Raw genomic sequence first — 11,940 nt, 5'->3', positions numbered from 1 at the left:
AGACTCTCTTGTCATCCCAGTAGAATTACTTAAGTCTTTATATTGGGAAATCAAAGGAAGTAACTGCCATTTAACCCAAGACAAATCAGTTAGTTTAAAATTTTAGTTGATCTTGATCTGAAGTTTAAAAACAGGTAAGTTGAACTATTAATACTGAATTTACTTTTTTCTATTTTCACTTTGTAGCTCAGAAGACATTTGTTTAGTAACAACAAAGGCTCATAAGTTTAGCAGAAAAGTAGGTTTCAATGAAAATGATCTAAAATGTGTAGAACATCTGAAAATGCTTAATTTGTTTTGGTGTTTTTGTTTGAACATGTTTTTACGGGACACATATATAAAATAGAAAATTGTGCCTGAACAATAATTATTGCTCAATAGTCCAAACATAATAATATCATAGGATAAATTCCCTTATGTGATAATCATAGACTTAAGATAAGAAGCCTATTTACAGTATCTGGCAACGTCAATAACACAAGTTGTGACATGAGACAGCACATATTATAAGTATGAGTATTACATATACATATATATGTAGCAGAAAAAGATCCCAAAATTTAGATAATAAAACTTGAAATTTATTAGATTCTCTGAACAACTTCTTTAAACTTTCAATTAATGGAATAAAATCTTTGAAATTATACTCTAAGTATACCACTTCAGCAAATGCTTTGGAAATATACAGGCAAACAAAAATAGTATTCTGTTAAGTAACAGGTCTCTAAATTAAGGCTGATTGGATGTGTACAAGAGGCATCACATCTAGCATACTGAATCAACATTTCTGTTGAAGAGCCCTGTAATGGAATCAAACAACCACTTAAAATCCACTAAAAACAAATGGTTCGGTATACATAAATTCAATTTCAAAACAGAGGTTTAAACACTCTATGGAGCCTGGTTATTCACAACATATTTATTCAATCTACAGTTGCAATTTTAAAATTAAGATTTTTAAACAGTGTGAAATCTATATTCCTTTTACAAACATTTAAGTCTCCCAACTTAGAGAAATGTATTATGAAACATACTCAGACTTCATTTAGGGCCTTAACAAACTGTGTCATCTCAGCATCTGCTACACTGACAAACTCAGTGAAGGTTTTCTGTTCTACAGCAGTAGTTGGCCTGACAGAGACACATTTAAAAAGGTTTCTTTTCTTGTCATAGGTGCCCATGCATCTGTGTATCTGTCCTCTGATTAATCTTGGAAGTATGCGGTCCTATTTAAAATAGTAAATACAAGACTTGACAATATTAACCATCATATTAGCATTCAATGGGAAGGCACTGAATTACTATTAGCATTAATGTTAATAGCAAAAGAACCAAAAGTCAAAATAGAAATAACTCTAAAGTGCGAATTTATTAGAAAGCAAATTGAGGTTAAACAAAATTTTGATTAAGTTGTTAGTAGCCAGTTATAAAATGATAAAACCATCATGCAGATTTTAAGAGTAATATAAAATACCATAACATTTAAGTGGACCACTCTAATATCTTGAAGTCATTAGTGTACCTACAGGCTTTAGTCATCTGCGGAAAAGGAGTGCTTGAAGATCAAGACTTCATACCCAGCACAACAGTCATGGTCTACATCCACTATGCTTGTGACCCATAGCTTCCTGCAACTGAACGCACGAGAGATATCCCAAAGTTCTTGACAAAATCCTTAAAGACCACTAACAGAATAAGCAAACCAAAGTCAGTGTCCACTTCCAGGTCGAAGTTCCCAGCAACAAAGTCCTAAATACTCTCAGTTTTCTCCTTGGATAAGCAGGCCATACTGTTTACATGGCTGACACCAGATTCCTGAGAGTGGCACTCTAGTCCAAGCTCAATCAAAGGAGGAGATCAGGAGGGGTTGGAGTAAGATATTCAGAAAGCCAATCTGAAAAGGTACAACATCCCGACTCACTCTCATATGCTCAAAATGGAGAAAAAAACAAATTGTTGCCACAATTCATTCATTAGGGCACATAGAAGCCTAACATAAATAGAAAGAGGTTCACAACACCAGTCAAACTATCTGCCACTACTTCCCAACCTATGCCATTATCTGTGGGTACTACATTGGTCTCAACTGCTACCTAAGAGCCTACAGAATTTGAATGGAAGCATCATCAACTCCAAGAAACTGTTAAGTAGAATTTGAATATCTTCATTAAGGATGACTGTGCTCAGAGAAACAAGGAGGTTACGGAGGTCCCCAACTACATTGCTTTGATGTATGTGTTTAGCATGCTCTCCACCCCGACCATGAAAAAAAAGGTCAAGTTTACATTCCTGTGCAATTTATTGGGGAATCAACAGGTGGATCCTGTGCCAGATTAAACCTGGCACAGGATCCAATTATTTTCAATAGAGTAATAGCAGTACGTATTTGTTTCATTTTTAGATATTTAAAAGCATTTTAGCTATTTTCACTGATTTTCTTTTTTTATATCATTGTGATAGTTTTTACATGTTTTAAATTGTTACGAGAAATATTTATACACACTGCTGACTTTGACAGCTGGTAAAGTTGGGGACAAGGCAGGCCAGTAATAACAGCTATCAAAGGAATTTCAGGATCTGAGTTTCCACTGTTAGCTTGTGAACTTGAAGTCATTCAAGGACTTGTCACTTCATAATGCCTCCAACATGCAAACTGGTCCTTTGTGCCCAGAGCAAGTGTGCTGGGAGTGCAGTGATTGCAGGTGGCAGACCTGATTGTGCTATTGAACCAAGGCCAATTAATACAATTGCACTAAACTTTAGAAAAAACAACTTATCAGGCAACACTTTTTTTTCGAAATTGCATCTAGTCCCATGGTTGTGAGAAGTATTCTTCTGGAATCATTTTCATTGATTATAATCAAAATAAAACAAGCTAAAGCTTATTGAAATATCAGAAATCATTATGCTAAGAAACATTATAATTTTGCCTGTTTTATCTATTCTTTATCATTGATAAGTGAGCTGAAGAAGAACAAATGCTTTTTTCGTTAAGGGAAAAAATTGTATAATTTTTCTATTAATGATGGTGAGTCAACTGATAATAAGATTATATAAATTTAAGATTTCAACTGTGTCAGGAGTGAGACTTTCAGAAATTCCTTGAACAGAATCACTGAATGTTCAGAGCTCACAACTGCACTGTGATTGATGACACAACAAATTGAAATGAGAAATGGTAACATCTTAATTTACCATGGTAAATGCCGACAGAAAACAGAATCTAAATTAGTGATAAATGAAAGTAAGATTAATGGAAAAAAATGCATCACTGTAAGATTTTTAATAATATATGAACAAGACTATTAGTAAATGTCAAAGATATTACTTGAAAATCCCTTTACATGTTCTAATAACATTTTTGTTTATAGTATTTTAATGAAGGCGCTGGGTTAATGCCTCTACTAAAATTCTGTAAAGAATAATGGCATTGGGTATAGTACAAGTCATTATTCTTTATGGTTTTTTTATGTGTTCAGCAACTATTAATGCCAAGTCAGTTACTTTTTGAATTATTTTTAACGTTATTTTCTCTTTTCCTTCAACACAAAACACAAATAAGCTTTGACAACTTTTACCCAACAGATGCTTTTTGATTAGAAAATATCTCTTCACATCTCTTATGTAAACTAGAACGAAATTTAAAAATGGTTTTCAAAAACCTGTATCAGGTCTGCATAACCAGATTACAATAACCTGCAATCAGTTTGGTAGAAGAATTGCATTTATGTAAAACATAAACACTCTTTCATTTAGACAAAGAACATTATTGAGTATATGCTCTCAATTATCAGGGAGAGAATTTTACCTTATTATTTATATAATTTGTAAGTTAATAATACTGCATGGATTTTGCTTGGCATCATTTGTTATACTGATACTTGTCTACAGAGAAAATGTAGACAATAGTAAAATTAACTCTTCAGTTTCTACTTTTATTGGTTTTTATAAAGTTAGTATTTAATTATATCTCTTGATAAATCAAATCTCTCAAGGACAAAGGATGCTAAAGCAAAAAATGCCCAATCAAATGGCCATTTCATTTTCACAATGAATGGATGAATATGTTAGTTCCCAGTACCAGTGAAGTGATCAGAATGTATTGAAATTATATAAACTCTACATAGCCTTGAACTGCTGTATTAAGTTGGAAAAATTGCTGACTGGAACTTCATGGGTCTGATGTTGGAAATGGTTAAGAAAAAAAAATTACAGCCCATTATCACTATTCCCTACATCAATGAAAACAAACCTGATCATCAAAATAATATGGTAAATCAAACAAAATTACAGGCAGTAAGAAATATCTAACATTTAAAAATAAAGGATTTTTGCAGCAGTACAGCATAAAACACAAAAATACTACGTTACAATAAGAATATATAAAATAAATAAATTTTATTTATTTTGGATCAATGAAATAATCACTTTCATCCATAATTTTATAGAGTTTTTCAAGGACATCACCAGGAAAATTGATGAAGGCAAGGCAATGGATATTATCTACATGTACTTTAGCAAGGCCTTTGGCTAAGTCCCCCACGAGAGGCTGGTCAAGAAGGTTCATTAGCCTGGTATTAAAGATGAGGTAGTAAATTGTATTAGACATTGGCTTTGCAGAAGAAGCTAGAGAGTGATTGTAGATGGCTGCCATCTCTGACTGGTGGCCTGTGACTAATGGTGTGCAGCAGGGATCGGTGCTGGATCCGTTGTTGTTTATTATCTATATCAAGGATCTTGATGATAATGTGGTAAACTGGATCAACAAGTTTGCAGATTGAAGTAGAAGATAGCGAGGAAGACTGAAAGCTTCAACCACGATCTGGACCAGCAGGAAAAATGGGCTGAGAAATGGCAGATGGAATTTAATGCAGACGAGTGTGAAGTATTGCACATTGGGAGGACCAACCAGGGTAGGTTTTACATGGTGAGAGATATGGTACTGAGGGATGGATGCAGCAGAACAGAGGGTTCTGGGAATGCAGATCCATAATTACTTAAAAGTGGCATTACAGTAGATAGGGTTGTAAAGAAAGCTTTTGGCACACTGGCCTTCATAAGAGTATTGAGTACAAGGGTCAGAATGTTATGTTGAAATTGTATAGTTGAGGCCTAATTTGCAGAATTGCGTGCAGCCTTGGTGACCTACCTACAGGAGAGATTCAAAGAATGCAGAGAAAATCTACAAGGATGTTGCCGGGGTATGAGGACCTGAGTTATAGGGAATGGTTGAACAGGTTAGCACATTTCCTATAACATAAAAGATTGGGGGGAGATTTGATAGAGTAATTCAAAAATTATGAGGGTATAGATAGGGTAAATGAAAGTAGGCTTTTTCCACTTAAGTTGGGTGAAGCTACAACTAGAGTCATGGGTTAAGGGTGAAAGGTGAAATGTTTGAGGGGAACATGAGGGGGAATTTCTTCACTCACAGGGTGGTGAAAGTGTGGAACGAGCTGCCTGTGCAAGTGGTGTTTGCGATTTTGATTTTAACACTTAAGAGGAATTTGAATAGGTACATAGATGAGAAAAGTATGGAGGGCTATAGTCTGGCTGCGGGTCAATGGAACAAGGCAGATTAATGGTTTAGCAGAGTTTAGATGGGCCAAAATGCCTGTTTCTGTGCTGCTGTGTTTTATGACTCTGTAGCTCTATGATGTATTTGGATGGAAAGCATAATTACTCCGAGTTTTCCATCAGTAGAATGCTCCACCATGTGGCCTAGGTGAAAAATTGCAATTACACATTCAACACGCACCACTCCCTTTACTTAAAATCACAACAAAATTATGGATGAAGGTGATTACTTGATTGATCCAGAATAAAGTTTAATTATTTTTATACATTCTTATTGTAACTTATAGTATTTTCTGTATATTGTACAGTACTGCTGCGGTAAAACAACAAACTTCATGATATACCTCTGTAATAATAAAGCAGATTCTCATTCTAGTGCATGGATTGGAAAGGTTTACAAGGTAGTAGCCAAATGCTGGCAAATGGGACTGGCTTGGATGGGCATCTTGGTCAGCATAGTCCAGATGGACCAAAGGGCCTGTTGCCATGTGGTATGACTATGACTTTCCCTCTATTACCACACCTCAATATTTACCACTAGTTGTGAGGAGGATAACTTCTTGGTATCTGTACTAGAAGTAGCTTTTTCTACTTAGTTCTAAACTACTGAATTACCAATATTCTCCCTAAATGGCTAACATTCACTGTTTGTCTACTAGCGCTTGTTTGGAGCACCCTAGGACATTTGTAAACTGAGGCCACAGATACATTTTTTTCTCATTGTGAACACTCTATAGCAGGGGTTCCCAACCTGGGGTCCACAGATCCCACAGTTAATGGTAGGGGCCCACGGCATAAAAAAGGTTGGGAATTCCCGCTCTATAGGCAACATCTTAGTTTTTCTCCCTACGTTTCTACCGATCCCACTTTTTTTTCTAATATACCCATTGCTCTTATTTTACCTGTATTTTAATTTTATTTTGACATCACCACTTTGCTTTTTTTCTTCCTTGGATACAATTTAATTTGTCTTATTTCACATGTCCCTCCCTATGTCACTACTTTGAAAAAGGACTCAAACTACTAATCTACGTGTCCTTCCTGTTCCTCAGTTACTTTAACTGATTTACTTCATAAACATTCAGTGGTTCCACTATTTTACTTTTTTGTGGTTAAGACCATTTGAGCTATACAGATATGGAAAACATTTGGGAGCACTTGGATACTAATGTACCAGAAGTGATTTATGATCATGAAGACATTTCACTTTTAATTTAAAATTATAAGGTGCTATACTTACTGTTTCATAGAACACACATGGAACTGAATCTTTTCTATCTCTCAGAAGGAAATTTTTAGCACTGTATTCTCCAGCTATGACTGCAGAATCTAAAGTGGCTATAAACAGAAATGATTATTCAGATGTAAATGAATAGACACTTACTATGCTAAAAACTAGTTACTTATTATGAATTTATTCATTAATGATTGATATTGCTTCTTCCAAGGAAGCCATATCTAACAACATGTATTTAAAATCTTCATTTGTAATAAACATACAAGTTAAAATGAGATGTACGTATACCCCAAGAAACAAGACAGGGTAGAAAATATTGATTCCATTTATAGTTGTTTGAATTAATGAAGTGCATAAAACAGGTAAACAGGAGCTCAATAGGAAGAACAGATTGTTCAGCATTGGAAATCAAAGGTAAATTATTTGGCCATAAGACTCAGCATTTCTGAGGCAGATTTTGTAGTGAGAAACTGACAGCTCTCACATAATGGAGTGAATTTTGTCACAGCCTCTAGAGCGCACACAAGAATTTTATTCACCAGGATGTCTGTGTCGCTAACAAAGCAGCAATTATTGCCCCAAACAGTCCTTCCAGGTGAGGCAACACTTCACCTGTGAGTCGACTGGGGTGATATACTGCGTCCGGTGCTCCCGATGTGGCCTTTTATATATTGGCGAGACCCGACGCAGACTGGGAGACCGCTTTGCTGAACATCTACGCTCTGTCCGCCAGAGAAAGCAGGATCTTTCCCACACATTTTAATTCCACATCCCATTCCCATTCTGACATGTCTATCCACAGCCTCCTCTACTGTAAAGATGAAGCCACACTCAGGTTGGAGGAACAACACCTTATATTCCGTCTGGGTAGCCTCCAACCTGATGGCATGAACATCGACTTCTCTAACTTCCGCTGATGCCTCACCTCCCCCTCATATCCCATCTGTTACTTATTTTTATACACACATTCTTTCTCTCATTCTCCTTTTTCTCCCTCTGTCCCTCTGAGTATACCCCTTGCCCATCCTCTGGGTTCCCCCCCCACTTGTCTTTCTTCCCGGACCTCCTGTCCCATGATCCTCTCGTATCCCTTTTGCCTATCATCTGTCCAGCTCTTGGCTCCATCCCTCCCCCTCCTGTCTTCTCCTATCATTTTGGATCTCCCCCTCCAACTTTCAAATCCCTTACTCACTCTTCCTTCAGTTAGTCCTGACGAAGGGTCTCGGCCTGAAACGTCGACTGCACCTCTTCCTAGAGATGTTGCCTGGCCTGCTGCGTTCACCAGCAACTTTTATGTGTGTTGCCTGAATTTCCAGCATCTGCAGAATTCCTGTTATTATTGCCTATTTCTCATTTCCTTCAAACTAGTGGTGGAGAGCCACCTTTTTGAAGTGATGCATTCCAACTGGTGGAGGTATTCCCATTGTTGCTATTGAGTATGGAGTTTTAGTATTTAAAACAAGTGACAGCGAAGGAACAGAGATGTATTTCCATATCAGTATGGCACATGATTTGGAAAGTAACACAAAGATTGTTGCAAACGCATGCACCTGCTGCCCAGTCCTTTTTGATAAGTGAATGCAAATTTGGGAGATGTTGTAAGAGAAGTCTAATTAAGTAATTGCAGTGCATTTTCTAGATGGTACATACTGCAGCCACAGTATTGGGGGTGGCAGAGGGTCGTATCACTCCTTGCCCCTCTTATATTTCTCATCCACAAGTTATCCTTCAGTTGATAAAGTACTCCAGGTTCATATTTGGAATTCTTAGCACCAAATATATGCTGTCTTTCAATTCCTGACAGTTTGGAGATACATCAACCTTGGCAAACTCATGTGTTCATGCCGCACTCACAGAGAAAGACAAACTCCTTGCTTTCAAAGAAATAAGCCTCTGCGATGAACAAATTCAGTAATGTATTGCAAAGTGCAATACACAACAGTAACAGCCAATGTCAGCTGGAGGAACCAAGTGCTCAAAGTATTTCAGGGTGATTTTCACATTCACAAGCAGAGTGGTCTAGGCAAAGGCATGCAGCTGGATTGCTGTCTACCAAAAGTGAGAGAAGTGTGTTATGGTTGTCTTTGAAAATCTCCTCCCTTGGACAGATTGAGTAGGTGGTTTGCTCCCAAATGGTTCTTTGGACATAGATCTTTGCACCAAACTAATAATGAGAAATATTCCCACAAATCACACAACTCCAAAATGATGTTCTACTGACCCAAATAAGCTCTCTTATTAGTGAGATACTTAACCACAAAACTAAATGATTGACCTGAAGTCTTTCCTAGATGATACTTCAGCCCCAAGGGACACATATGCTTAAAAACTGTATTGCACCATCCCTTTGCTTTTTCATAAAGCCATCTAATTTCAATTTAAAATATTATTTTGATTTAATGATATGTGTATTGTACATGTTCCATGATTTTCTATTTTGGGTCTTCTTTGCATTTGACATACCAACACTTGGAAGTTCCTGACATTTGCAATGCATTAAACAACGTGGAACACATACCTGGACATACTTTCTGTTATATTTATTGCATCACAATTGCCTACACTATCCACTCATATGAAACCATCACAGTGAATTCAAGTAACCCAAATCACTTTAACAAGGTCTTTCTGAGCAGTTCCCAGGTCATCACTGTAAATCAACTTGGGCACGCTCCCTTTAATGTCAGGGGTCTACGCCAACACTGGAAATCACCTATGGCAAGTTCCATTTAATTATTTTTACATAATTCCTCCTCTGGAGTGACCCCAAACACCTTCTGAAAGTCATAATTCTTGACCTACCTGTGCCCACCCACTGATCTGCTAACCCAACACATGTAGCCTTCACAATCTCCCAAGTAGTCTCTTCCAATCCCCATGCCACTGACACTCTCGATCCACTCAATGTGTCCTGAACCAGCAAGCCCTCACTATCACCAGAATCCTTGCAAAATCTATCAAGTAAAATCCTTGCCAGTAAAATCACCACCAGATCTACTACTTAACACAGGAAATAAGATTACATAGCATTCATTATGAGAAACAGCACTGCAGGGAACTGTTCCTTTCCAAGGCTCTTCCAGAATCAAGACACAGGGAGGGACAGATAGAAGCAGCAAATTTGTATTTAATTAGCACCTTTCAAATCCTCAGGTGGTCCTAAATAATTCACAACCAACTAATTGCTTACTACTTGTTGCAAATGTTGTTAAATATTCTTGCAAATGTGGCAGTCAATTTGTACACAGAAAGGTCCCTTAATCACCAAGAGATTTGACAGCTTGAAAACTAACTCACTGTTCTTTAAGAATATTCTACTTCATTGTCACTGGTACCTAATAAAGTGACTACATCCAGTTGGAGTAGTTTGGACTTTTTATAATTATTCTCAAGAGTAATATTATTCAGAAGCTAGAACATTCTAGGCAAATTTGAAACAAAAATAATAAGACAAAACTCTGATATAATTCAAGGTGATCCTTTAGGTATAACTTAGGTTACGCTGTTCTCATCCGTAAACCATTGTTGCACATGGAAAACTTAGCTTCTTGCTGTAATTGCAACCATCTTCAGAAAAGAGAAAATCCATTTGAAGTAACACCTGAGGGCTGATGTCTGTCATAGGAAAAGTCATTAGCAGGACATTCCTCAATTCTCTCCTCCCCAGAAGCTAGACAGCCATTCCCTGAATCATGGTGAATTCCTGCTTACTACACGACAACTCCAGAAGAAATGAAGGGAGCAGCATCAATCACTATACATGGTGATTCGGAAGCCTTTGAATCTGTTAATGGAGAGCAAGCATGTAGCATCCTTCCGAGAAAAGAAAGCCCATCTTCATTTTATATCACCATCTGATTCATGATGACCAAGAGGCCATAAAAGACCTAATCTCAAATTTCAAAGTAAATTTATTATCAAAGTACATACAGGTATATGACACCATTTACTACATCTAAGAAAGTAGAGGCACTGCCATGCCCTCTATGTAATGGCACTTACATTCTAGACCCAAGACAGATTCTCTGAAATGATAACAGCTCAGAATTTCAAGTTGCTGACCCTCTCAACCTCTGATCCCCTGATGAGGACCAGCAGTGATCCATGACCCCATATACAGCCTACAGCAGGTACTTCAAAGTACTGGAGAGAGGTCATCTCCACAAAATTTTATATTTTACACTGCACCATCAGCACCTGATATTGAATTTAACAAATTTTCAGAAAACTGTTTTTTTCCTTTCCATGGGTGAGGCAGTTTGATTTTGATTCATTATTTTCTTCTATTGACAACCCAACATAGTTATCCCTTCCATTCTCTCCAACCTCACTCTCTCTGCAACTTAAGCACATTTTTCATACTTTAAGTTCTGATGAAAGATCCTTGACCTGAAATGATGGCTGCTCCTTTCCCCACTGATGCTGCTCAGCCTGGTTTTGTTCTTAAAACACACACTCTATTTTGAGCTTTATCATGGTAAGAGATTAACAAATGTTAAAGGTTTTAAAAAAAAGAATAACAGTTGAATCAGTTTATAGAAATTTCTAGACCCTGAATATTCAAAATGGAGAAAAAACTTTTGTAATGGCATTGTGATCCTTAAGTCCATTCTTTGAGCATACACAGAAGCCCAGTATAAACAGATTTTACCCACCCTGTCAAATTCCTCTTGTTCCGCATGTGGCAGACTGCAGGTCCAACTATGACCTCATTAGCCACCTGAACCCAGAGTGGAAGTAAATCAACCTTAATCCCCAGGGTTGTCTAAGAAGAGGGAACACTACCTTCTGCCATTGATAATATAGTATTATAAAGAGTCATATCAAATCTGATTCACTGATTTGTATTTGCTCATAAAAATTGTAACCATCTGTAAACTTGTCAAATTATTAGCAGCCTCAAGACTTTTATTCACTCAGTAAACATGCACTTTTATTTAGCATTTCTCTGGCAAATATAATTTCTCCTTTTTAAACATTTTGAAATCAGCATGGTTAATAATGCTATTACCATTTTATTTAATTCCATTCATCTATCTTTATTATGCAAAACTGAAGTTTCTGATGAGAATGAACCTAATTAAATTCTAATGAAATATGGGTAGTGTCATTATTAAATGAAAAAA

The 11,940-nt window shown here is 36.8% G+C and overlaps 1 protein-coding gene across 1 annotated transcript in view; it reads right to left on the bottom strand.

Annotated features, from left to right (window-relative positions):
* Positions 1-1,034: 1,034 nt before the first annotated feature.
* The window catches only part of LOC140187714 (spermatogenesis-associated protein 22), a 50,985-nt gene continuing 40,079 nt past the window's right edge, over positions 1,035-11,940 (bottom strand). Inside the window, 2 exon segments of the mRNA XM_072243291.1 lie at positions 1,035-1,226; positions 6,818-6,915. Coding sequence (XP_072099392.1) covers positions 1,035-1,226; positions 6,818-6,915 — 290 coding nt within the window.

The sequence above is a fragment of the Mobula birostris genome, chromosome 25 (genome assembly GCF_030028105.1).
Source record: "Mobula birostris isolate sMobBir1 chromosome 25, sMobBir1.hap1, whole genome shotgun sequence".
NCBI lineage: Eukaryota > Metazoa > Chordata > Chondrichthyes > Myliobatiformes > Myliobatidae > Mobula > Mobula birostris.
This window is presented reverse-complemented; position numbering and strand designations above follow the sequence as displayed.